General features: G+C 40.8%; 2 protein-coding genes across 4 annotated transcripts; one reads left to right on the top strand and one right to left on the bottom strand.

The window, feature by feature from the left end:
* Positions 1 to 152: 152 nt before the first annotated feature.
* Positions 153 to 23691, top strand: LOC132881519 (nuclear receptor coactivator 7). 3 transcript variants are annotated; one of them, XM_060914062.1, is made up of 16 exons: positions 153 to 418; positions 841 to 966; positions 6181 to 6365; positions 10244 to 10314; positions 10502 to 10609; positions 10756 to 10845; positions 10992 to 11102; positions 11233 to 11417; positions 11896 to 12683; positions 13240 to 13411; positions 18557 to 18704; positions 18821 to 18946; positions 19029 to 19181; positions 19327 to 19422; positions 19852 to 19925; positions 20004 to 23691. In XM_060914062.1, the coding sequence occupies exons 2-16, from the start codon at positions 929 to 931 to the stop codon at positions 20137 to 20139; spliced, it is 2481 nt and encodes an 826-aa protein (XP_060770045.1). In that variant the 5' UTR covers positions 153 to 418; positions 841 to 928; the 3' UTR covers positions 20140 to 23691. The 3 variants fall into 3 exon arrangements, with proteins under 3 accessions (XP_060770045.1, XP_060770043.1, XP_060770044.1); XM_060914060.1 differs by having other exon boundaries at positions 11863 to 12683; XM_060914061.1 differs by having other exon boundaries at positions 153 to 422; positions 11863 to 12683.
* A 97-nt stretch (positions 23692 to 23788) lies between these two features.
* On the bottom strand, positions 23789 to 26414 carry irf4l (interferon regulatory factor 4 like). Its single transcript, XM_060914068.1, has 9 exons — positions 26392 to 26414; positions 26047 to 26235; positions 25760 to 25946; positions 25518 to 25597; positions 25277 to 25394; positions 25082 to 25183; positions 24686 to 25009; positions 24397 to 24506; positions 23789 to 24264 (listed from the first exon to the last, which is right to left on the bottom strand). Exons 2-9 carry the CDS (start codon positions 26218 to 26220, stop codon positions 24100 to 24102), a joined length of 1260 nt encoding a protein of 419 aa, XP_060770051.1. The 5' UTR covers positions 26221 to 26235; positions 26392 to 26414; the 3' UTR covers positions 23789 to 24099.
* Positions 26415 to 27961: the final 1547 nt, after the last annotated feature.

The following is a 27961-nucleotide window of genomic DNA, read 5'->3' as shown; positions in this document are numbered from 1 at the left end:
TCCCCCCCCCCAAAAAAAAGACCTTTTACCCCCTGATGTAAAGACGCCGAATTAAGTTCAACACCCCTCAGGCCATACTGGTGTAGGAGAAGGTGGAGTTTGAAGACTCCGGCCTATCACCATGTCCGCATAGAAACACATTACATTTGTAAACACACGTTTAACACTGGGACTTCCGTTTGCGTTAGCTTTTGGTGTGAACATTATATTTTGATATAAATACACTAGCCGTGGCATGTTAGCATCGTAAAGGCTGGCTAGATAATACTCTAGTGTAAACACATCTCTTCAGCGGTCCTGTGTTACGTTAAAAGACGACGGGGAGGGGAAAAGCCTCAGGCAGCTATCCAGCTAATAACCTGAGACGGGGATCCGTGTGAGGAAACTATACCAGTGACTCGAAAGAAGATGTAGCTTGGTCAGTGAGTATTGAAAATAGCTTTTAGCAAGCGAGCAAACAAGTTAAAAGATTTCTATTAAGAATTTGTGGTGTTATTGTTTTCTGTTTAGCTTCTCCTTTCTCCAAAGCTACTGTCTGTATTAACCTGGTTATCTTGCTAACCAACAGAACCACGCTAGCTCGATAATATCTAATCTATTCAGCAGCTAATAATACAGGCAAATTGCTAAAGTGGGCGATATTCTGTATTCTTAGTGTTAGCAAACAGTGTTAGCTTTCATATAGGAAAATAGCATTATTCCAGCTGGGCTGAGCAAGCAAATATCCCAGCATACTAACAATCCTTTTACATATCTAATTTTGCTCTGGTTAGGTTCAGTTCCGTGTACTATTTAAAGGTTTCATAAATATTTCGTAAATATGTCTCCCTTCTTTTATAGATAAATAAGTGTTGGCCAGGAGTTGAAACTTCTGCACCTGAGGGCTGGACTTGTTTATCTGTAAGAGTCATCAGTCATCTTTTTCTAAATGGAGAAGAAGGAGAAGAGGCCCAGCTACTTTGCCAGGTAATTAAAATATACAGTGAATAAATAGAGCAAAGGGTGAGATGAATGCCATGCATCATGTGTATGTGTAATGGATTCCTCAGGTTTGTGGTGTGTGTATAGATTTCATTTTTATACATCTTAGTTGTCCACTAACATGCCAGAAGATTTAGCTTGCATGAAAGAACAGTGAGAAGTGATTGCAGAAATGGTACTACTTCAGTTCTTGGTGTATATTTACATTGAGAGCTGTTGTCTAGCATAATGATTTTTTAATTATGTCCTTGTGAGAAGTGTCAATTATATATGAAAGTTATATGTGTGTTGTTTTACCGCTAAAATGCACTATTCAGCCATCTCCATATGCATGAGCTCACAAACACCCATGATTAGTTAGGCCACCCATTTTTTATTTTTAGGTTCACGGATTTTTTTCAACATATTTCTGATGTCGGTCAAAATAAAAATAAGTGTCCTTGTCTTTTTTTTTTCACATGGCAAAATTTCAATGTCAGATTAAGATGATCAAATAATTTGAATTCAAGAGACTCCCTTTATAAAATCTCATCTCATTATCTCTAGCCGCTTTATCCTGTTCTACAGGGTCGCAGGCAAGCTGGAGCCTATCCCAGCTGACTACGGGCGAAAGGCGGGGTACACCCTGGACAAGTCGCCAGGTCATCACAGGACTGACACATAGACACAGACAACCATTCACACCTATGGTCAATTTAGAGTCACCAGTTAACCTAACCTGCATGTCTTTGGACTGTGGGGGAAACCGGAGCACCCGGAGGAAACCCACACGGACACGGGGAGAATGTGCAAACTCCGCACAGAAAGGCCCTCCCGGCCACGGGGCTCGAACCCAGACTTTCTTGCTGTGAGGCGACAGCTCTAACCACTACACCACCGTGCCGCCATATATATGTTTGAATAAAATGTGTTCACATAATTCTATATGGAAATAAAAAAAATCAAAATCATCAGTTCATCTACAGGCAAGCTTGCATGCTACCAGCATAAAATAGAAATGCTACCATCACCAATACAAGAAAAAAATAAACCTAACTGACCATATCGTCCAATTTGTTTTCCTACATATCAATATTTATCATGAATAGTATATTTATATTTTTTTAAATGAACACCTTCAAAAAATCAGTTTCAACATTTCTTAAAAGCACGCAGCAAGAGATATTTTGTACCACAGATACATGTACTTGTCTGATCTCAGGAACATTGATCCATATATATCAGAGCTATTTTTCTATACACCATCAATTACCTGTACAAGTACCATACATATGCTCATGAGGCTATCGCTAGCCATCAGTCACTTAAAGAAAATCTTGAAAAAATTATACAAATTAGCCAAAAATGTCTTTCTTCTTTTGATTTACTGTAATGTGGTTAATCAATTTGAAATCCTAGTGCTAGCCTAGTATTCCCAATGACAATTCTTAAGAATGCGCAAATCCTAAGTAGGCACACAACACATTTGTGTATATTACATTGTGTGTGTGTGTGTGTTCTAATATAAAACTGGACTAGTATTCCAGTACTTACTTCTCTGAAGGTGTGTGGTCATATGACCGTTGAGCTCTCATTTAGCACATCGAGGGCTGATACCTTCGTGATACTTGGTTCGATAGGACTCTCTCCGGCACCTTCCTCTTCTAATTCTACAGTCAGATACCTGCAGCCAAAATCTCGAACTAACATTACTGCAGGCATGTTCAGCATGGCCCTGGTTAAATCGTTACCTTCTCTCTGTGAACCAAAGATCATTTTGATCTTTTCATTGTTTATCTTCAATGCTTGAGAGACGAAATCACCCACGTTTTGGTCGGTGAGACAATGAAAAGATTTTTGTTTACCACATGTTATGCTTACATAGAGTTGAGTTGATGGCTTGGAAGCCATGCTGTCAGCATCAGCCATGATCAGCATGAGGTTTATACTGTCGTAAAGTGGTCGTAAATCACCCTGTAGAATTTACAACATTCGAATCTAGCATTCAAGTGAATATGCAATGTCGTAAATAGTTTCGTTTTTTGACTTGGCTGAAGTGGATATATACAACACACGTTGTCGTTTGTATTTACGATTTTTCCTTTTTACTTGTGACAAATAGGATCTAGTACTGGGGATACAATGCTGTTACAAGAAAAATGTGACTCAAAAATTGTCATTTCTTTTTGTACGTTTCAGTGGTTCAAATAAAAATACACACAGGCTTTTTATTTTTTCAGTGGTAGTATTTAACTGCCGTCGACGGAGCCGTGATCCAAAAAATCTAAAATAAGTCGCCTTGGTGTCATAACTCCTTGCGATTGAGCACAGCCAGTTTTGCACTTTTAGACTTCTGGCTACAGATGGCTGCAGTGAAATTGTTTAGCTGGTTTTCACCAAATTAATTGTGACTTTGTCTATTGATGCATAATGTATTTAAAAATCAGATTCAAGCTACTTGCACACGTAGTATAGAAGGCAGTGAGGAAAATGATTTGTTTGGTATTGTAAATATAAGAAGTGAAAGTGGGTCAGGGTTGTTAAGAGTCTCTGTTGGCTCTCCTTCCCTTCGTTATTAATTAAACATGTGACTAGGCTTGGCTTATGTTTACATCATATCCTTCCAAAGTATTATCATGCACACAGGTAACACTGGTTGGGGGGACCTTTTGTTCGTACATCTGGTGTTTTCCGTCATTCTCTCTCAGATGATCGATCACATTTCTTTCACACAAGTTCTCTGTAGTACTTAGAATTATAGGAGAGAGAGCATGGAATCCTTTTTGGACAGTGACGGCATTAGCAGCATGTGTAGTTCTGCAGTAGGAGTTTCCCAGCTCTCCGGTCTTTTATTGAGACTTAAAAGCGATCATGAGCTCAGCATGTTTGACTGGTGAGATTGTGATTTGGTCTAAGTGTATGGAAGGAGTGTGCTTTTTTTTTTTTTTCCCTCTTCCCCTTCCGGCTCTGAGTGCGCTAATGTTTGATGTGGCTGATATACAGTCAAGCCAGAAAGTCTGCACACCCCTTTCACCTTCTCCACGTTTTATTACGTTACAGACTTATCCTACAATAGATTGAGTTCATTTTTTGTCACAAAATTCTACACAAAATAGCCCAGAATGACAATGCAAAAGTAGGTTTTTAGAAAATATGCAATTTTATTTTACTGACAAAAATAGGTTATTTAGCGGTTACATATCTGTACACACCCTTCGCTTATTACTCTGTCGATGCACCTTTTGGCAGCAATTACAGCTTCAAGGTGTCTTGGGGAAAGATGCTACGAGCTTGGCACGCTTATTTCTGGACATTTTTGCCCATTCCCCTTGGCATATCCTTGCAAGCTCAGTCAGGTTGGATGGGGAGCATTGGTACACAGCCGTTTTCAGCTCCTTCCACAGATGTTCAATAGGATTCAGGTCCAGGCTCTGGCTGGGCCACTCAAGGACATTCACAGACTTTCTCCGAAGCCACTCCTTTGTTCTCTTGGCTGTGTGCTTCGGGTCGTTGTCATGTTGGAAGGTAAACCTTCACCCCAGTCTGAGGTTCGGAGCGCTCTGGAGCAGGTTTTCTTCAAGGATCTCTGTGTACTTAGCTGCATTCATCTTTCCCCCTATCAGGACTAGTTGCCCTCTTCCCGCTGCTGAAAAACATCCCCATATCATGATGCTGCCACCGCCATGCTTCACTGTAGAGATGGCATTAGCCAGGTGATGAGCGGTGCCTGGTTTCTTCCAGACATGACGCTTGGTATTCAGGCCAAAAAGTTCAATTTTGGTTTCATCAGACCAGAGAATCAAATCAAATCAAGTTTATTTGTATAGCGCTTTTAACAATAAACATTGTCGCAAAGCAGCTTTACAGAATTTGAATGACTTAAAACATGAGCTAATTTTATCCCTAATCTATCCCCAATGAAGAATCTTGTTTCTCATGGTTTGAGAGTCCTCTAGGTGCCTTTTGGCAAACTCCAAGCGGGCGGTCATGTGCCTTTTACTAAGGAGTGGCTTCCGTCTGGCTACTCTACCATAAAGGCCTGATTTGTGGAGTGCTGCCTGGATGGTTGATGGTCTTCTGAAAGGTCCTCCCATCTCTACAAGGATACGCTGGAGCTCTGTCCGAGTGACCCTCAAGTTCCTGCTCACCTCCCTGGCCAAGGCCCGTCTTCCCCATTCGCTCAGTTTGTCCAGGCGGCCAAGTCTAGGAAGATTCTTGGTGGTTCCAAACTTCATTCCATTTACAAATGAGGGTGGCCACTGTGCTGTTTGGGACCTGTAAAGCTGCAACAATTTTTCTGTACCCTTCTCCAGATCTATGCCTTGACACAATCCTGTTTCTGAAGCCTGCAGATAATTCCTTTGACCCCCATGGCTTGGTATTTGCTCGGACATGCACTGTCAACTGTGGGACTTTATATACCGGTAGGTAGGTGTTGGGGATTGCCAATCAATTGAATTTACCACAGGTGGACTTCAATTAAGTTGTAGAAACATCTCAAGCAGTATCGGTGGAAACAAAATGCACCCCAGCTCACTTTTGGGTGTCATATCAAAGGGTGTGCACACTTGTGTACATATATTTTACATTTTGATTTTTAATAAATTCGCACCAATGTCTAAAAAACCTGTTTTCACTTTGTCTTTATGGGCTATTTTGTGTAGAATTTTGTGACAAAAAATGAACTCAATCTATTGTAGAATAAGTCTGTAATGTAGTCAAACGTGGAGAAGGTGAAAGGGGTGTGCAGACTTTCCGGCTTGACTGTAGATTGTTGAAAACAGTGCTTATGGCATGTGGCTCTGTATATTTGGGATTTTATTTATTTTGTTCTTGTTAGAGTGGAGACTCAATGTGATGCTTTTTCGTCATAAAATAAGTTTGTCCAGAATAATTGCATTTCCAAATAAATTGGTTGTTAGGTTGTTATTGTTGGCTAGCTAGCTTTTTCTCTTGCCTCAGATCATGCAGACCACAACCTTCCCTTCATTTACACTGATGTTCCTACACATTCAGATAATACATTTTTCAGCACTGTGAAAGGTTTTCTAGTCATTTGCAGATGAGAGAGAGTGAGAGATAGGGGAAGGGATTGTGTGGCAGGGATGGAGCCTGGCAATTTCAGTGTAAACATTCTCTGTCCAACAGAACAGTGCCTCGTTTTTTGAGCTCACGTTTCATTTTGATGCCAATAATGCCCTGTCATGTTACGACTCTCAGGCTGAAGAAGAGGCGGCAACTGAAGCAAGGCCATTCGGAAAGAGCTGTGGTTAAGGAGAGCCAATCAGATACAGACTTGAAGGGATCAGTCATCTGTGAGCCTGCCCCCACTACACAGCTCAAAGAGAAAAATCGAGAAAGTGAAAAGCCCAGTAAAACTGAAAGAACACTCAGTAAAGAATCAGGTAAGACATACTCAACAACAGCAGTCATAACTGCAGTGGCAAAATATTACAATACATGAATTTGCATGAATTAATCAAACCTTTCTCAGTCCTGGTGCTGGAGTACCACCACCTTGGACACACTGGTGTTTTCCCTGCACCCAAATTACCTTCAAGGCTAACACACACACATTAACTAGGGAGAATTTGGTGAGTTAGAAGAGGGGAAAGGCTGAAATGTGCAGAGCATTTGTAAGCACTGAATTAATTCATAGCGGTCAGTAAGCCCTTGAAATCTTTTTCAACTGTTTATTCCTTTGTGTTGTACTGAACATTTCGAGAGCTGGAATATCATTATATTACAGGAAACAGGCCTACATGCATGCACACAGGCACATACACGCTCGCTCGCTCTCTCTCCCCTAACATAAACACAGGCCTCTCAAACTATTTGCTGAGTGGACAATGACATGGTACTAGGTGAAAGCTCATGACTTGTTTGTAATGGAAGTTACATAGCTACTAGGCCTTGGCACTAGAAGTGGCATTTTCTGTATAACATGTACAGTCTAAAAGTCTGAGACAGTAAGTGAAAATGCTTCTAAACTTTTCTAATTTAATACATCAGGTCTCATCTCATCTCTAGCCGCTTTATCCTGTTCTACAGGGTCGCAGGCGAGCTGGAGCCTATCCCAGCTGACTACGGGCAAAAGGCGGGGTACACACTGGACAAGTCGCCAGGTCATCACAGGACTGACACATAGACACTGACAACCATTCACACTCTCATTCACACCTATGGTCAATTTAGAGTCACCAGTTAACCTAACTTGCATGTCTTTGGACTGTGGGGGAAACCGGAGCACCCAGAGGAAACCCACGCAGAGAACATGCAAACTCCGCACAGAAAGGCCCTCGCCAGCCACGGGGCTCGAACCCGGACCTTCTTGTTGTGAAGCGGCAGCACTAACCACTACACCACCGTGCTGCCCAATACATCAGGTTTCATTGCAAATTATATTCTTAACAACATGAGTCAAATGTAAAAGCTTTGAAATATTTACTTAAATTTCCATGTTTTAGTATTTGGTATGTCCCCGTTTTTGCTTTAATAACCCTGTGCACTTGAGCTCCAAGTATGTGAAAAACCTTATGATTTTGTTTTCGATCGAATCCAATAGTGTTGTCTGAACACATGCTTCAATAGCAAAGAGGAAAACGTGAGAAACTTTTGTATGAAGCAGTTATCTTGGTCAATGTTGCAGATTAAATGGGGACCTAGAAATGATGCAGAATCTTGAATATTTAATATTCATAATCTTAAAACCTATGGTTTATTACCCATTTTAAATAAAAAGATAATCCCAGATTTTCAGTGTTGTCTCAGACATTTGGACCCCACTGTACCTCCATATGAGGCTGTGAAAATTATGCATATCCTCTTACAGTAAAAGGTACTACAACCCTGATTCCAAAAAAGTTGGGAGTACAAAAAAAGTACAAATTGTAAATAAAACAGAATGCAATAATTTACAAATCTCAAAAATTGATATTGTATTCACAATAGGACATAGACAACATATCAAATGTCGAAAGTGAGACATTTTGAAATTTCGTGCCAAATATTGGCTCATTTGAAATTTCATGACAGCAACACATCTCAAAAAAGTTGGGACAGGGGCAATAAGAGGCTGGAAAAGTTAAAGGTACAAAAAAGGAACAGCTGGAGGACCAAATTGCAACTCATTAGGTCAATTGGCAATAGGTCATTAACATGACTGGGTATAAAAAGAGCATCTTGGAGTGGCAGCGGCTCTCAGAAGTAAAGATGGGAAGAGGATCACCAATCCCCCTAATTCTGCGCCGACAAATAGTGGAGCAATATCAGAAAGGAGTTTGACAGTGTAAAATTGCAAAGAGTTTGAACATATCATCATCTACAGTGCATAATATCATCAAAAGATTCAGAGAATCTGGAAGAATCTCTGTGCGTAAGGGTCAAGGCCGGAAAACCATACTGGGTGCCTGTGATCTTCAGGCCTTTAGATGGCACTGCATCACATACAGGCATGCTTCTGTATTGGAAATCACAAAATGGGCTAAGGAATATTTCCAGAGAACATTATCTGTGAACACAATTCACCGTGCCATCCGCCATTGCCAGCTAAAACTCTGTCGTTCAAAGAAGAAGCCGTATCTAAACATGATCCAGAAGTGCAGATGTCTTCTCTGGGCCAAGGCTCATTTAAAATGGACTGTGGCAAAGTGGAAAACTGTTCTGTGGTCAGACGAATCAAAATTTGAAGTTCTTTATGGAAATCAGGGACGCCGTGTCATTCGGACTAAAGAGGAGAAGGACGACCCAAGTTGTTCTCAGCGCTCAGTTCAGAAGCCTGCATCTCTGATGGCATGGGGTTGCATTAGTGCATGTGGCATGGGCAGCTTACACATCTGGAAAGACACCATCAATGCTGAAAGGTATATCCAGGTTCTAGAGCAGGGCTTTTCAAAGTGTGGGGCGCGCCTCCCCTAGGGGGCGCCAGAGTTCTTCCGGGGGGGCGCAACGTGAGGAAAAATAAACCAGAATAAGTTACTATTGCGGACATTTAGCGAACTTCAGCTAGCCTTTGCCAGAGACAAAATGGATCGATTTTTAGTACCTAAAGCTACAGTGAGTGAGGAGACAGAGTCTGGGCCAAGCAAAAAAAAAGAAGTATGAGCACGATTATTTAAAGTTTGGATTTTCATGGACTGGATCTGAAGATGCTCCACTGCCACAGTGTGTTGTCTGCCAAGAGGTGCTAGCTAACGATGCTATGAGATGTTTAAAATGTGTAAAACAAGATGTTTTAAAAAGCACAGATGTTTAAAATGTGTAAAACAAGATGTTTTTAAAAAAAAGCACAGATGTTTAAAATGTGTAAAACAAGGTTTTTTAAAAAAGCACAGATGTTTAAAATGTGTAAAACAAGATGTTTTAAAAAAGCACAGATGTTTAAAATGTGTAAAAAAGATGTTTTTAAAAAAGCACAGATGTTTAAAAATGTGTAAAAAAAAATGTTTTAAAAAAGCACAGATGTTTAAAATGTGTAAAAGAAAAAAAATGTGTACAACAACCATTTTTTTAAATACGAATGGAACATTAAGTATAGCAACAACAAAAATTGTAAGGGGGGGGCGCTGTTGTTTATTTGCTCTCTGAGGGGGGGCTGACTCCCACACTTTGAAAACCCCTGTTCTAGAGCAACATATGCTTCCATCCAGACGATGTCTCTTTCAGGGAAGACCTTGCATTTTCCAACATGACAATGCCAAACCACATACTGCATCAATTACAGCATCATGGCTGTGTAGAAGAAGGGTCTGGGTACTGAACTGGCCAGCCTGCAGTCCAGATCTTGCACCCATAGAAAACATTTGGCGCATCATAAAACGGAAGATGCGACAAAAAAGACCTAAGACAGTTGAGCAACTAGAATCCTACATTAGACAAGAATGGGTTAATATTCCTATCCCTAAACTTGAGCAACTTGTCTCTTCAGTCCCCAGACGCTTACAGACTGTTGTAAAGAGAAAAGGGGATGTCTCACAGTGGTAAACATGGCCTTGTCCCAACTTTTTTGAGATGTGTTGTTGTCATGAAATTTAAAATCACCTAATTTTTCTCTTTAAATTATACATTTTCTCAGTTTAAACATTTGATATGTCATCTATGTTCTATTCTGAATAAAATATGGAATTTTGAAACTTCCACATCATTGCATTCCATTTTTATTTACAATTTGTAATTTGTCCCAACTTTTTTGGAATCGGGGTTGTACATACATGTAGGTGATAAACCCTACTTAACCTTATTATGCATTATAAAAATAGGTCAGTTGCTTTTATTGTTCTTTCAGCTGACAACTACGAATCCAACGAACAGGCAAAGAAAGAGAAAAGAAAGCCTCCAGGGACTGTAGAATACACTGTGAGTGAATGTTCGCATTCTTTAACCTCTAGCACAGCATATTCTCAACATATGCATTATGGCATTAAATAACTTATTTAGGTGTGTGTGTGAATAGTTCAAAGCCGATGGATGAAAATGAGTTTTCAGAAAAATGAGTTTTCAGTCATTCATTATAATATTAAAAGATGTGTGTTTGTGGATGCAGGTGGGCCCTAAGGACACCTTAAATAGCATTGCACTGCAATTCAATATCACCCCAAATAAACTAGTGCAGCTGAACCGTCTCTTCTCTCGCAGTGTGGTTCCAGGACAGGTGAGTCCCGTTCTATGCTTCGCTAGTCACTTGCTTGCTCTCTTGAGCTCCCTTTTTATTCAGATGCTCACTTGAGGCAGTTCTCACATCGTGTTGTGGCCTGTATATTGTTCTGATTGATTTTCTCTTGCATCATTTCTTCACAGAAACTCTTTGTCCCTGATATGGGGCAGTCCGAGATGTCCAAGGTTTTCTCAGATACCGTGAACATGGCACGATCAGAAAAAGACTTACTGGTAGACAAATGGACCTCTTACTAATTATTTGTATTGATGGCATATTGTTTTAAATTTATGTGTCACAAGCAGTTGATTTCAGGATATTTTGCCAGTTTCCGTCGTCTCTGTTTGGATGCAATTTCTAAGGCAAAGTTGTGTTTTAGGATGACAAATCAAGTTGCATGCTGAGGCACCAGGAACTCTCTCCCCCTTCTGAGGACGAGAGCCCGGTCAAATTCCTCAAGATGAGCTGCAAGTACTTTACCGATGGCATGGTAAAAAGCTTGATTGATGCATTCCGTCAGTTTGCTAGAGTATCAGTCTTGGATCAGAGTTGTGGAAATCTTGTTCGCATAAACAAGACTGAAAAAGGGACTTGAACTGAATATTTCTCTCATTTCTTAGGGAGTTGTTGGCGGTGTGATGATTGTGACACCCAATAACATTATGTTTGACCCGCATAAGTCGGATCCTTTAGTGATCGAGCATGGCTGTGAGGAGTATGGACTCATCTGCCCCATGGAAGAGGTGCTGTCCATGGCTCTGTATGATGACGTGTCCCGCATGCAGCTCAAGGATGCTCTGCCATCGTAAGCAGCAATGCTTCTCTTTCTCACCTGCGTAAAGTGTGTTCTGCCTCAGATATCTAATGATGGGTGCTTTAGAGCGTTTATGTAATGTCAGACATGGTCTATTACATGATAAAGCACTGCTAGAGATATTATTGACACTGGCTTGTTTGTATTTCAGTCTCTCTTTTTGCTCAAGACTTCTCATTTTCTTTCTAATGCTGCAGTTGCCTTTTTCATTTATCATGATGTACTATGCAGTTCTTGTATATCATTTTTTCTGTAATTTATTCCATTTTTCTTTCTTTCATATTCATTAGATTTCCTTTAGTTTTATGAGTTTATAATTTTGTATTTCCTGAGTTTGTCCTTCATATTTAAGTTCTTTTTTTTGTTTTGTTTTGTTTCTCTCTTTAATTTTCCTTTCCATCACCCTCACATGATGGCCACTGTTTCAACGGTATAGTGACATACCTCAGGATCTGTGTCCATTATACAGGCCAGGTGAGTGGGTAGAACTTCCATCTGAACAGGACCTGAACCCTTTCAGCCGCTATGAGGCCCTCGGCAAACCTAACCAACCCATCGTGTTAGATGACGTTGAGACAGCGGCTGACTGCCCCCCCACTGACAAGTCACCATCCGGTGAAGGCTTCACTGGGCTCGAGGTGTTGCAGAATGAATCAGGAACTGACCACGGAAGCACTGAAACTTCTCACAGCAGGCCAGAGACTGCCAATGCTACCTGCCCGAGTCTGAAAGAGACATCCTTACAAGAGCTGAGTGATTCCATGGAACCAAAAAGGAGAGTGCTGGTCCTCACAGATCAGTCAGTAGAGGCAGTAAAGTCATGTGATGCAGACCAAGTGGAGGATGTGGATGAAGGCCTTCATAATCATTCCACAGATGAAAATGTGCAGCTGGTCTTGGATGGGGAAAAAACCAGCAAACTGGACACCGGAACAAAGCCTAGTGAAAAAGAGCATGGGGTTACTGTAGTGGATGAAATGAAGAATGCAGAGGACTTAAGTAAGGCAAAGATTCTCATTCATGATTCTTTGCAAGTGGAAGAAGTAGTAGCTGGGGACCATAAAAGAATTGTAAGCTCTGATCATGTGACTGGGGACTCTGGAAAATGTAGTTTTTCTGGACCAAGCTATGAAGATGATAAGGAGACAGTGAAGATACTGAATGCAGATAAAGAACTGGGCAAGAAGCAGGAAGAGCTGCAAAACAATGAAACTGAGATGTCTTGGCTGATGAAAAGGATGCAGGGTCCAATTGAAGGTAAGGGGATGTGAAGCTTGTGTGAGAAAGTATCTGTTTATAACCTACAGTTGATAAATTGCAGTGTATGTCAAAATATAAATTGGCAACGATATATAACAACTGAAGTTCATTTTTTTTTATCCCCCGCTGGTCGAAAGGCCCGAAGGGGTATTATGTTGTGGCGATGTTTGTTTGTCTGTCCTGCGAAGGGTACTCACCTTCTGAAATCAACTCCTCTCACAATTTTTGGAGGAATTTCACAAAACTTGACAGGATTCTTATGTTGGTAATGCACATATTGTAATTTCGTTCAATTCAGTCGCGTTTTACCAGAGTTATGGCATAGTTGCCAGCGGGGGATATTGTGCTCTCAGAGCACTCTTGTTGTTCATTGCCATGTGAAGAAAAAAGCCGTGTGAGACGCATACGTAACACTTCTCTTCAGTTCTTGAACTCATTTTAGAGTCTGTGTTTAAAAAAAAAAAAAGGTTATGTAGCCTGTTTGTTGTACCACTGTCAAGTTAATGTTTGCATCATTGTGTATTGGACATCATTGTGTGTAACTTCTTTGTAGATATGTTACTGTCTGCAGAACAGAAAAGCAAGAAACCACCCATGTTCCTCTGCTTCAAAGTGGGGAAGCCCATGAAGAAATCTTTTGCTGCTGGTCGAACCTCTAGCCCAACTCGCATGTATGGGAGCAAAGGGAAACACCCAGAGTATTGGTTTGCAGTGCCACAGGAAAGGTGTGTTGGTTGTGTATTAATTAATCGAGTCTGTGTGTGTTTTGTATGCTAAACTAGCTCACAAGGCATATGACTGTGTTTCAACATTTGCATTGCAAAGTATTGTGTTACGATGCATCATTACACCCTTATGATTAGACCCTAGATCATCACGCCTGTATGATTTTATATTCTTAGTCCTGGGTATGACTTTTTAAACTGCAACTGGTGGTGAGTCTCAGGTCCAAGAGGACTTGAGTATTGGGGAAAGTTGATCACCCTTAATCACCATTGCTCCCAGGTCTGCTCTGGCCTGGAGTGGTAGCACCTGCCTGGGTTCCAGCTATGGGTTAAATAATACATCACCAATAAGGCGCTGGCAGCAGGGTGTTTTTCGGTGCAGTGTGACAGATGACCCCAACAGGGTCATTGGCACACCACCTGATGGCATGCAGAAGAGCCTCTCAAATGGCCAGTGGATGGCATCACTTGGCAAGTCAGTTGTCACTGCGGCGTAACTTCCATACCTGTCAGGTCTGTGGCACTTTTGTGCACCACTTGGCATCAGGTCTGGAGGTCCAGAGAGACAGCACGATGGGGGCACAACATCGTTTGTCTTCCCTAACTGTGTAAGGTGCTTCATTAGGAAATCGCAGCCCATCTGCGTTTTTGTGCATCCTAATGAAGCAGTAATTCTCGCTCATGATGGACAGCCGATGACGACACCCTTATGATTTACACATTAAAACATCTCATCTCCTCAACCTCTCTGCCCAATTCATGGGTCATGAGTCATCCTTAAAAAGTCCACTCCCATCATAATAGATTTTTTCTCATAGGATAAAGGTAGTCAGTCTGTACCAGGGGTCGGCAACCTTGAACACTCAAAGAGCCATTTGGACCCGGTTTCCACGGAAAAGAAAACACTGAGAGCCGCAAATAACACTTTGTAAAAAAAAAATATATATATATATATATATATATATATATATATATATATATATATATATATATATATATACACACACACAGACAGTGGGGCAAAAAAGTATTTAGTCAGCCACCAATTGTGCAAGTTCTCCCACTTAAAAAGATGAGAGAGGCCTGTAATTTTCATCATAGGTACACTTCAACTATGAGAGACAGAATGGGGGGAAAGAATCCAGGAAATCACATTGTAGGATTTTTAATGAATTAATTGGTAAATTCCTCGGTAAAATAAGTATTTGGTCACCTACAAACAAGCAAGATTTCTGGCTCTCACAGACCTGTAACAACTTCTTTAAGAGGCTCCTCTGTCCTCCGCTCGCTACCTGTATTAATGGCACCTGTTTGAACTCGTTATCAGTATAAAAGACACCTGTCCACAACCTCAAACAGTCACACTCCAAACTCCACTATGGCCAAGACCAAAGAGCTGTCAAAGGACACCAGAAACAAAATTGTAGACCTGCACCAGGCTGGGAAGACTGAATCTGCAATAGGTAAGCAGCTTGGTGTGAAGAAATCAACTGTGGGAGCAATTATTAGAAAATGGAAGACATACAAGACCACTGATAATCTCCCTCGATCTGGGGCTCCACGCAAGATCTCACCCCGTGGGGTCAAAGTGATCACAAGAACGGTGAGCAAAAATCCCAGAACCACACGGGGGGACCTAGTGAATGACCTGCAGAGAGCTGGGACCAAAGTAACAAAGGCTACCATCAGTAACACACTACGCCGCCAGGGACTCAAATCCTGCAGTGCCAGAAGTGTCCCCCTGCTTAAGCCAGTACATGTCCAGGCCCGTCTGAAGTTTGCTAGAGAGCATTTGGATGATCCAGAAGAGGATTGGGAGAATGTCAGATGAAACCAAAATAGAACTTTTTGGTAAAAACTCAACTTGTCGTGTTTGGAGGACAAAGAATGCCGAGTTGCATCCAAAGAACACCATACCTACTGTGAAGCATGGAGGTGGAAACATCATGCTTTGGGGCTGTTTTTCTGCAAAGGGACCAGGACGACTGATCCGTGTAAAGGAAAGAATGAATGGGGCCATGTATTGTGAGATTTTGAGTGAAAACCTCCTTCCATCAGCAAGGGCATTGAAGATGAAACGTGGCTGGGTCTTTCAGCATGACAATGATCCCAAACACACCGCCTGGGCAACGAAGGAGTGGCTTCGTAAGAAGCATTTCAAGGTCCTGGAGTGGCCTAGCCAGTCTCCAGATCTCAACCCCATAGAAAATCTTTGGAGGGAGTTGAAAGTCCGTGTTGCCCAGCGACAGCCCAAAAACATCACTGCTCTAGAGGAGATCTGCATGGAGGAATGGGCCAAAATACCAGCAACAGTGTGTGAAAACCTTGTGAAGACTTGCAGAAAACATTTGGCCTCTGTCATTGCCAACAAAGGGTATATAACAAAGTATTGAGATGAACTTTTGTTATTGACCAAATACTTATTTTCCACCATAATTTGCAAATAATTTCTTTAAAAATCAGACAATGTGATTTTCTGGATTTTTTTTTTTCTCATTTTGTCTCTCATAGTTGAAGTGTACCTATGATGAAAATTACAGGCCTCTCTCATCTTTTTAAGTGGGAGAACTTGCACAATTGGTGACTGACTAAATACTTTTTTGCCCCACTGTGTGTACGTGTGTGTATGTATGTGTGTGTATATATATATATATATATATATATATATATATATATATATATATATATATATATAAATTTTATTATTATTTTACCTTTACGCTTTGTATAAACAAGTATAGTGTGTTGCTTAGGAAATCCATGAAGTGCTACAGAGAAAATGGAATTTTATTCATGTAATGAAGACATTTTGGACTCTTAAAAAAAAAACACCAAGTTAAGGGTCTCTTTCAAATGAATTAAAAAGTTTAACTTAAATTATACATGTAGCAAACAAAAAATGCCATGAGCCGTCATCCTCATATTGCCTTTGGGCTTTTGGGGCGTGTATTGGAGCCTTGACCTGAATTTAAAAAATAAATTGGAAAAAAAAGAGCACTTTCACTGAACAATGAAAAATTAAATATTTGCAAAATATCTGCATAAATATTTATTTTACCTGGTTAATGGGACTTCTGCTCCTGAACCTATGTGCACAGTGTCTGCAAATCAGGGCTGTAGGAAATCACTTTCATCTTTCCGCAGGACTGTAAGCTGTCATCTGGGAGGCGTGAGCGGTGTTTGTTTTTAACAAAGTTCATGGTGGAGAATAGCTGCTCACATACGTATGTGGATCCGAAGATCGACGGGACTCCAAATGTATATTTCTTCATGTTTATGTAGGTGTCGGGGATTACATTTTCTCCATACTTAGCAGGGCTCGAAATTCGCGGTGGTCCGGTCGCCCAAGACGACTTAACTTGTCATTTGGCAGGTAATTCCTGTCACTAGACAGCCCTGCTGGCTAGTTGAAAATAAAAAATATATATGAAGCGAAGAGCCCTAGTCTGAATCTACGATATATCGAATATACTCGATATATCTCCGAAAATTCTGTGTGAGATACATAAAATTATTATATCGTAACTTTCGAGTATTTTATGGTCATCTGCCGACTTGCGTTTGTTTTGTGTTTGTTGCATTTGTTTCAAACCTTTTCCGGTGGTTTTCTCCATGTCCCTCGGGCAGTAACGTGAGAGGCTGCCTAAGGGTTTAAAAAATAAATAAATAATAATAATGTCACGCAGTCGGCAACCAATCCCGGGCGACATTTCGGTGCTGAAAGGAACCTGTTGCCAGATTGGGCGGTTTCAAGTGCATTTTGGTGGGTTTTGAACATATTTTGGGCTGGAAAACGTCAGCAGTATCTGGCAACACAGCGCTGACTCAGTTCGTGCAATCCCTGGTGTTGCATAGGCTACCGTGTAAGCTCTGTCAATTTCAGTGACAAATTAAAAATGGAAGCAGACGAATTGGTTCCTAAAAGAACGAGTAAGGGGTCAGTCATCTGGCATTTTTTTGGATATCGCGAGGGGGATGTGGAACAGCAAATGCCAAATTTGTAAAGTGTGCAAAAAAAACAGTATCAAAATACTCGGGTCTTGAAATAAATGCACATTAGTCATGAACAACGGTAACTACTCTCTTTTGTGTTATTTTTGACAGAAGTAAAATTCATACATGAACAAATTTTGGCGAGTTGCTTTGGAAGGTAACTAGTCGGGCTGGCTGGTGAAAAAATATGAATTTCGAGCCCTGCTTAGCCTACCTGGGGTTGAAAGTCTCGATAGATGCACAGCGTTTTGGCGGGTATATAGGCTACCGGCTTCCGCGAGTGACGCATATATTGAGAGACGAAAAAAATTTATATAATTTTATTTTAATATTTCAAGATCACAATAATGTTCCAATTTAGAACTACAATAAAAAACGAACTAACAAAAATAAAATGCACTTTAATTGGATACTTATAAAATTTACTTCCCCAAGCCGCACAGAGCCGCAGCATAAGGATGAAAGAGCCGCGGGTTGCCGACCCCTGGTCTGTACTGTACTGATTTGCAGTGACCCTTCCCTCTAAGGTGAGATATAGACACCCCCCAGTCCCCCAGCATATTGTTGTATTTTCCTTTATCGCTTGTAAAATGTCACCTTGCTAAATTCATTAATTTACTCCGCACTCTACTGTGCTTTTACCTTGTACTTGGATATGTAAATTATTTCTATACATCTTTTCTTGACACATAGTTCGACAGAATATGGTGACCTACAGCTGTTGTGAAAGTCAAAATTAAAATGTGGTGAAGACTACAGAAAAACCATGTACATCCATGACCCAGCTAACAAGGCAAAATTGTTGTTATTGATGTGGAAACAGTAAAGTAAAAACCATATCATTTTGTGTCTGCAAGTTAGCCTTTTGTTTTAGGAATTTATGCTTATTTAGTATCCTGTTTTCTGGGTTTAGGTGCTGCTGAAATCTTTCCACAGGTGGTTGTTAGAGATGCATATTGCATTTGAATTAAAAGTTGCATTAAATAAAGATGTATACAGTTGCAGGTTGTTATAAAATGCTAGTTGCTATGAAGTTTTGAAGAAGAGTTAGCTGAAGTGGCAAGTCATCTGTATAGTCAATGTCAAGCCCTGGTTATAATATAATTGTGAAAATTGCTAGTTTTACTGAACTGTCCTGACTGGTTTTCTCAGGGTGGACCATCTCTACTCATTCTTCATCCAGTGGTCTCCTGATGCCTATGGGAAAGATGCACAGGAGCAGGGCTTTGTAGTTGTAGAGAAGGATGAACTGAACATGATTGATAACTTCTTCAGTGACCCAGTGCCCAGAAATTGGGAGGTATATGCCAGTTACCTGAGCTTGTTTTGCAGTTCAACATATGGGCAGTTTTCTTTGTTTTAAATAGTGTTATGAGGTTATGTATTGAGTGTAGTGCTTCTCAAACCTTTCCTCAGATCATCACCATGAATGAAGCAAGGAGGAGGCAGAGTTTTAGCACTTTTGAGGATGAGGACCCACTAGACCTATTGTCTATTCTGACGGACCCCAGCACATTATTTGAAGATACACACGTTGAGAAGGTTCTACAGAAATACATGTACACTTAATTGCATGCAATGCAATAAATGGCCCAGCCCAATAACCTGCGTGTGGCTCCTGCAGTTGGCTGCTCGGCTCCCAGCTCGGGTTCAGGGTTATCCATGGAGGCTGGCCTACAGTACAGTGGTGCATGGAACCAGCTTAAAGACACTATACAGGAACCTGGGGGAGCTGGACTGCCCCGTGCTGCTAGTCATCAAAGACATGAACGATCAGGTAAACACGCGCACAGATGATACTTGATAAGCCAGCCACTGCTTTATGAAATACAACTTGACTGAGCAATAATTCCATGTAACTGACATTGGCTGTGTTTTTATTCTTGCTCTTTTTTTTTTTCTTTAATGATTTTTATTGGCAGGTTTTTGGAGTTTTCTCCACTCACCCTTTCAGAGTTAGTGAGCACTATTATGGCACTGGGGAGACTTTCCTCTACACTTTCAGCCCTGAAATTAAGGTCAGGATACAACCCTGCAAATGGTCATCACTAGGCCAACATCTATATCGCAGAGCAGGCCAAATCTGATTTTTTTTCATATCTTTTGATTTGTTTGTTTTTTGTCTTTGAGAAAAAGCAGCAGAAATTGATGCTCTGCTGCTGCTTTCATGTTTTGTTTTTGTTTATGCTAGATTTCATCTATGTTTTATTCTCTGATGTGAAAAATCTCTGATTTAAAAAAGAAAAAAGTGCTGCACCTAAATAACAAGGGGGGAAAAAAAATCTGATTTAAGTCAGTACACATTACACTGGATTTAGACTCTCATACAGACAGGGCTTAAATTCAGTTGTCAAGATTGGATGTCCTTGCAGTAGTTCATTGACCAGTATACCTTTTGTGATCTTGGATTCTAAAGTTTTTTTTTTTTTTTAATCCTTTTATTCAAGGTGTTCCGCTGGACTGGTGAAAACTCTTACTTTGTGAAAGGAAACTTGGACTCTCTCCAGATTGGAGGTGGAGGGTAAGAGAAAATGTGTATTTGGTCAGTCAAGTTAGTATGTAGAGTTTCTGGCATTTAATCTCAAACATATCTTGCTAGGGGTCATATTGGCCTGTGGCTGGATGCTGACCTGTATCATGGAACCACCTCCAAATGCTCCACTTTTAACAACCAACCACTGTCATCCCAACAAGACTTCACTGTCCAAAATCTCGAGGTCTGGGCCTTTGAGTGACGTCCATAAACGTATATTCAAATACACACACACACACACACACACACCATAAAAACAAAACTAATAGCAAGTCATACAAAATGCTGGAGACATGGTCTACTGCTGGTTATTTCAAGATGCACTGAATCAAAAAAAAAAGTTTCAAGGGCACTAATTTTGACATGAGACCAAACTATACAAGTTTACCAGGATGCGTGTTGAGTTAATTTAGATTAGGATGAAGGGTAAAGAGAGAAGCAGGCTTCTGTTTGTGCCTCACATAGACTGCCTTAATATTACACATGTATCCCAGCATGCAATAGTATATACAAGCTCTGCATAAATATAACCCTTATAGGCTGTGACTGCAGAGCCTTAGCCATATTCATCATGCTACAGAACCTTGGAATGAGCTGAAGTTTTATATTTGAAATGTTCTCCAAACTTCTATGGGTTTGTCAAACAGGGACTATGATGTTTACAAAAGGAAGATGAGATCAGTTTGGTAGTGATTTAAGCATTTTGGTGAATCTTTGGTTTACTAAAAGCACGAATAATGGCATGACATTCGTGTGAAACACATTCCATTTGATAAGAGAATTTATTGTCTTGACCAAAGCTTTTTATTTATGCCTTTCCATGTGAATTTGTTTTATGTTGTGGTTTTTTTTTTAATATTTGAAATAATGTCTTTTTAATTGAAAGTTGTGTATTTCCTCTATGTGAGGATTATGTTCACTTCAGTTTTGTGCATTTATATGATTTATATTATAAGAACATTGTTTGGTCAATGCTAAGCTGGAAAAGGCACATGATGGATGTAATGTCAGTGTTTCAGGTTTGCCACTGATACAATTGTTGACCATTTTTCATTGTGATAGTGTTACAGGTCTCCCACTAATTCACACCAACATTATTCACAATGCGGTCTAATACTTACTTATGAGTGCCAGTAAACACTTCAGTGATGGATAGTAATGGTAGTATACTAGTCATACCAACAGGTCACTGCATACTTTCATTAATGGTTTGGCATTTCCAGTGTGATTTATTCCTCTCAACTGGTCTCTCATACTCTACAGTTTGTTCAGAACAAAAGCTGTGAATTATGTAAAAATTAATGGAATGAAGCACTAAGTGTATGAATTACTAACTCCCTGTTTATTGTGCAAACTTGGGAAAAGGAAGCTAAGTGTGTTGTAAAGGTTGTCTCTTGGTTTTGACAGGTTGTAAAGGAAACAAAGTTTAAAACTGACACTGAAAGTAATTGGAAAGCGTGAGGTCTTTAATGGTTGGATAATGTTAATACTACAGTCAGAAATCCCTTTTCATGTTTACCTAAACTAACACCATATACATGTATTGGTGTGCTTGGTCCACTTTTAATTAAGCTTTGTTTCCTCGATGTGATTGGTCACTTCAGTTCAATGCAGCAGTATGTGCACTAAATTCCTGCTAATCTTTTAAACAGCTTGCCATATTTAAATGTCAAATGCAAAAGGGAAATGATGTCCATGAAACATTTCACTTTAAATGTCCCAAAGTGTTTTTTCCTTAAATCTAAAATGTGTCCGGTTCTAGTTCACCCCTCCTAACTGCCAGTGTTAGTGTGTCCCACAAGCCTGTGCATGTGTGCTCATGTCCTGAGATCTTCCGACAAGGTTGTTTAGGGCTGTATGATGCAGTGCTCGCTATAACTGCCGTCATTGTCATCTTCCGTCTCCGCTGTGCAGTGACCGAAGTCAGTGAACGCAGTATGGAGCTTTTTGCAGAGCTGTAGGTGTTCTTTCCTTCAAAGTTGGGATTTGTTGTTCTTATTTCTTACCACCATGGTAAATGTGCTTTTCTTCCATATTACAAGCATTATTCATACAACAGTACTGGGTTCTGTACCATCCGTAGTGATAAGTAGTGGTTGTTTCTCTTATGCCAGTTTCCATTGACTGTTTGTTTGTTTGTTTGTTTGTTTGAGTGGCACAAGCCCCCCCGCCCGCCATGTCTGTTACTTCCTGGGCATTTTCTCCTTCAAATACTTCACATTCCCTAACAACTAGCTCTGAGCAACAGAGATTGGGACTAACACATTGCTAGCAATATAGAGCAGTTCTCCTCAATGTGGCATGCACTGTTGATTGCTGGACCTGCAAATTTACTTGAATTCCAAGTAATTTGCAGCTCTTTTTGGCCAGTTCCAGTTGTGGTCTCTGGCAGAGAGAACAGACAGTCCTCTGGGACAGGATATCATGGCACACATTTGACCTCACTAATTATATCCTCCAGCATTTATTTTCTTAATGCTGCTCTGTGGAAGATTCAGTAACTAGGCTACAAAGTCCTACTTCTGGCCCCTAAATGGCCAGGTTTCATAAGTTGTCATCACACCCTGACAGCTTCTTCCTCCCTGCATATCTGCTGTCTTAGACAGTTTAAATGGTGTGGTACTTGCCACCTGGAAGTCCTGATCTACCATTGCAGCACACTGTAGTGCTGTGGATCAGTCCCATAGACTTAATACTGCTGTTCTGAAGCAGGGATAATGCCACTGCCCTCCATGGCACCTGGAGGGTATGAGGACCCCCCCACCCCCAGAGTCCATTAAATTCCCTCATTATCAGCCTATGTGTAAAGTTGCTTGAAAGAAGACCATTTTCAGTGACTTCAACTAATAAGTTATGCACTTTTAACATAAGTTCACCTTGTACGTGTTGATGACAGGATGATTTGAGTTTGACCTTTCAGCTGAATCCAGGGTTTCTGCCCCTGCTCACGTTGTAAAGCAGTTTATATAAACAAGCCTTGTAGTCGATAGAGGGTAAGCTTACAGAACATTCTTTGTTGGGCGTGGTACAAGGTCATCTTGACCAGATTATACTGTTGGCACTAAAGGTCAGCCCACTGCGTAGTGTAGGTCATTGTAGGCTACAGACAGGCTGAACCACCAGCTGACACTGTGACGATCAACTCTGCCAAGAGTTCCTGGAGTTTCTACTCGTGCGCCTTATGTGGAGGTTCCATTCCATAGTCTATGCTCCTGCTACCATGCATAAGGTTAAACCTATTCTATCCCTCTTGCTGATGTCTCCTCAACCCATGGGCATAGTTCTCTGACCACCTTTTCAGGGTTATCTTAAGGTGAGGCCTGTTCCTCTTGACATGGATGGTACATTGATCAGATGCTTCAATTCCAATAAAGTGTGTGTGTGTGTGTGTGTGTGTGTGTGTGTGTGTGTGTGTGTGTGTATTATAAAATGTGTATGTGTTGTTCAGTTCTGCCCTAGATAACCACCAGAGTTCCTGGTCAACCATTAAGGCAAGAAGGTTGTAGGGAATAATTGTATGATGGAAGTATTTTATAGCAAACACTACGTTATTGGTCACTGCATGGCCTTGCTGGAATATCTTTGCATGCCTGTGCAGTGCCCAGTGTGGTATCCAGGTGTTCCACACTACCTCTGGCTGTTATCAGGGGTTCATAGAGCAGTAGCATAACTAGTTATTGTATGTTATCATTGAATGTTCTATTTATTGTTGCTATGCTGAATTGAATTAAAAATAAATATATATATATATATATATATATATATATATATATATATATATATATATATATATATATATAACATGACTCATTTTTATTAAAGTTCCTGAATTTATTTTTGAATAAGCTGTAATTGACAAAGAAATGCTCTAAAGTAGTTGCCAAAATTATTTTTGTTCATTGCAGGTATTTATATTTAATTTCTTCAGACTTGATGAGGTTTATCTATCAGTGCAGCAAATAAAAATCTATATAATGAATATGTCTAAGCATGCATTGTCCATGAGATGCCATACAGTAATGCTACTACAGAAATACAAAAGTAATAAAAGAAAAATCTGTCGACTTCTGCCTTCAAGTACATAATTCTTTTTCCCCCTAATGCAATGTAATAAAACAGTAAAATGCTATATTGTCACCTCCTCACTTGTGTCACATGGAATTTAGTCCTGCAGAGTGTCATGCTGCTGAGAGCTCCCTGTGTAGTAGTTCTGCTGAGAAGGAGGCATCTGATCCCACATCAGTGGTGCGTTATCGGGAGCCCTCATGTGGTGTGTACTGTTCTGCTGACTCAGGATGAACAACTGGCGAGCAAATAGTGGCTCCACCTATAGGTGAAAAATTGTTGGCAACAACTGGTCTTTATAGTCCACCAACACTCCTAGCAAGTTATGCAGCATGTTCTAGATGTAACCTTGCAAACATATCAGTGACCAGTGAAATGGGATTGTTGTATGTACCTGCACTGTTATGGGTCTCCTGTGAGTGTGGATGTCATGGCACTGCTCAAAATATAACAGCACCTGATAACAAGGAGGAGGACATGTCTGTAGGTAGTAGCCTTGTAACTCTAAAAGACAAAGATATAGAAGATTAATGGGTAAAAGCGAGTGGTTATTCTTCCTCTTTCTCATGTGCTTACTTCTAGAATCTAGGGCTTGAATGTTGTGGTTCATTTAATTTCCTGTTTTATTCAAGGAACAAACAAATGTGACCTTACACATTTGACCTTTCATCGATTGTCCTCACCTGCGATGAACTGCTGGATGTCCAGAAGTTTGCAGGTCTGGTTCCTGTCCAGTTTATTAGGTTTAGCAGCAGTGGTGGTGGGCACCAGCTCCCAATAGACCCTGGCGTTGCAGAGCCGACGGGCACACAGGCCCTCAGGCGCCATCCAGACCACAACACCATGCTCCAGCTCTGTACCCTCACCCTGAGGAAGTTGTACCAGCTCAGGGCCTCCATAATTCTGGTTCTCTTCATAAGGAGCCAACCTGCAGCCCTCACTGCTGAGGACGGTCATCTCCCTGATCAGAGAATCCCCACTGAATACAGACACCTGTAGTCTGGGATCTACCATACGCCGGGGGAGTTAGGATATGGGAATACAGAATACAGTGTGTGTTTGAGTTCATGTGGACATACCAGAGAAAGCTGCAGTTCTCATGCTCTGCTCCAAGTTAAAGGTGGATGGCGAAGGATCAAAACCACTGCAGCTGTAGAATGAGTTGCTGATCTGGTAACCGACTGCAGCAGGAAAAAAAATTGAAGTAAATATAATTCTGCTCAAATAACATTACGAGGGAAGCGTGTCCTCCCTTTCACATACAGATTTGTTACCTGAATCCCAGGACGCAGTGTATGAGTTAGGATTGTAAGGGTAGTAGAAATCTGGAAATGGAGCTTGCTCTGGCAAATCTCTCCATCCTTTCTCAGCTGGAGACAGGAAGTTAGAAACCTGTACCAAGAATACACCATACAGCCCATTAAATTATCATAAGATTATGAGTACAGATTTACAACACAAAACACTCCCCTAAAAGCAGTGTTTTTAGTGTGAACAGAGGGTTTTTTGTTCTACTTGATTATGCAGATGTGTGTGCGTCGGGTACAGTGGGAAGCTCTGAGGGTTTGTCATTGTGGGAGTCCTCTCACAGGACACTGAAACAGATAGAAGAAGAAGGAATAGAGAAAAACACCATTTAGATATATAAGCAAGTAATCAAATAAGTTACAACAGAGCGCACACTGAGCGCACATTTCTATCCAGAATGGAAGGGGAGGGGAGGGGGGCATATATAATTTATGCTCATCCTCAGTCACCTTTCTTGGTCCCCTCCGGAATGACCCTGTACACTTTATAAGGTTCAGAAGTATCCAGCTGACTCCTCTCTACCAGTTCCTCGAAGTCGTTGCTTTTGTTGAGCGCGCAGCGGAGGCGCGTTTTCCAAGTCGGTGGGTCCGGTTTATCGATGCCTTCGCGATATTTGCCCTTAAAGAGCGCCCAGGCCTGGTGTGTTTAGGAAAAAAAAAACATTAATCACACAGCTTGTTTAGTTGACTTTCCATGATGTGAACTTGAGGGTGGATTTGAGTGCGTTTTTTTCCACCTTGAAAAGCGCCGCGTCTTCCTCGCGGTTATAATCCTGCTTGCCGGCGTGTTTCCACGGAATACGGAACGTGCTCTTCTCGCGGTCCTCCCACACCAACCCGGGGTATTTCCCTCCATCCACCTGCTCAATCAGCCACTGGCGAAGTTTTCCGTTACCCGAGATTCCAGCCATTCAGCCACCGGTCTCCTTTCGGGGATATGGGAAAAAGCCGACATATAATAATAATAATAATAATAATAAATTGCCATCTAGTAGGCTTATTATTATTATTATTATTATTATTATTATTATTATTATTAAAAACGCTAATTCTGAAGGTTTTACTCAAAACATTGCTCTCACCTTACTCTCACGCAGATATTTTGACATTTGAAACTCCTGTCGTTCAAATTTTAGCCGCAACTTTCCTGATTATTTGCCTGCAAGGGGCGCAGCGTCATCCAAACTCAAAGCAGTGGCCAGATGTGCGCCAGGGGTTCCACCAGAGTTCATACGCACACACCAAACACGCAAGACAGTAGTGTTTATAATAGTTTTAATGCTGTTATATTCCTCATAGTAGTGTATTAAAACATTTGGTGCTTGATCAGGTTCGCTAAAATGACGTTTGTAGACTTGGAAATAAAAACACTGAAATGCTCACAGGAAAGCCCTATGATGTGGAATCAAACAGGATTGTTATTAAGAACATGGACCTCTTCTGTGGTTTTCCCAAAAAGAAATAAAGAGATATTATATTTGTAAATGTTCATGAACCAAATGTGTTCTTTCTGATTCAGAGGAATTAGTTACCTAAAGCCCCAAATTCCCCCCAGCTGAACACCAAGTTGACATGGCACATTTTCCGCTTAAGCTTGAGTCACATCTGCTATTTAATGCGATTTGTCCAGAGATGACTAGATCTGAACTTCTCACCCACTATAAGTCCTCTGGGACCTAATAGTTACTCAGCATTCACATCTCTCTCTCTCTCTCTCTCTCTCTCTCTCACACACACACACACACACACACACACAAGAGAAAAGACAGCATTTTACAGGGTAATTAATGAAAAAAATGCTTTTGAATGATGCCTTCTTTCACAATCTTACTACTAAACTACTCCATTCATTCGTTCAATTATTTAGGGGGGAAGCCATGGCCTAATGGTTTGCGAAGCAGCTTTGGGACCAAAAGGTCACTGATTCAATTCCCTATACTAGCAGGAATGGCTAAAGTGCCCTTGAGCAATGTACCGAACCCCCAACTGCTCCCCAGGGTGTGCTGTACTTCGCTCTGGATAAGGGTGTCGCTAAATGCCTGTACTGTAAGTTATGTTTTTTAGGCTTTTTTTTTCTTCTTCCAAATGTGTGCAGCTTCAGCGAAACCCGTACGAAAGATAAAGGGCTTATTTTCCCCTTCAAACTAAATTCTATCAAAATTAAGCAAGTAAGCAAACCTGAGTGTGAAAATGCTGCTGCTCACTGTAAACATTGTCACAATTTTTCAATTTATACGATGATAAAAATGAGATATTTTGTGATAATACAATATGTGGAGTTTATGTTGGGTTCTCTTAACAAGGTGTGAAAAGTGTTAATCATCTACAGTCACCAGCCACTTTATTAGAAACTTGTTTTTGATTCTAAGGTTCCTGTTCTTGGCTGCACGAGTGGAACCCAATGTGGTCTTCTGCTGTTGTATGTTGAGATGCTTTTCTGCTCACCACGGTTGTAAAGAGTGATTATATGAGTTATGATATCCTTCCTGGCAGCCAATCTGGCCATTTTCCTCTGACCTCTCTTATCAACAAGGCGTTTCCACCCACAGAACTGTCGCTCACTCAGTGTTTTTTGTTTTTCACACCCTTCTGTGTAAACTCTAGAGATTGTTGTGTGTGAAACCCCCAGGAGATCAGCAGTTTCTGAAATAC

Source organism: Neoarius graeffei, chromosome 2 (assembly GCF_027579695.1).
Source record: "Neoarius graeffei isolate fNeoGra1 chromosome 2, fNeoGra1.pri, whole genome shotgun sequence".
Taxonomy (NCBI): domain Eukaryota; kingdom Metazoa; phylum Chordata; class Actinopteri; order Siluriformes; family Ariidae; genus Neoarius; species Neoarius graeffei.
The sequence above is the reverse complement of the archived record's forward strand: the minus strand, read 5'-3'. Positions and strand labels throughout refer to the sequence as shown.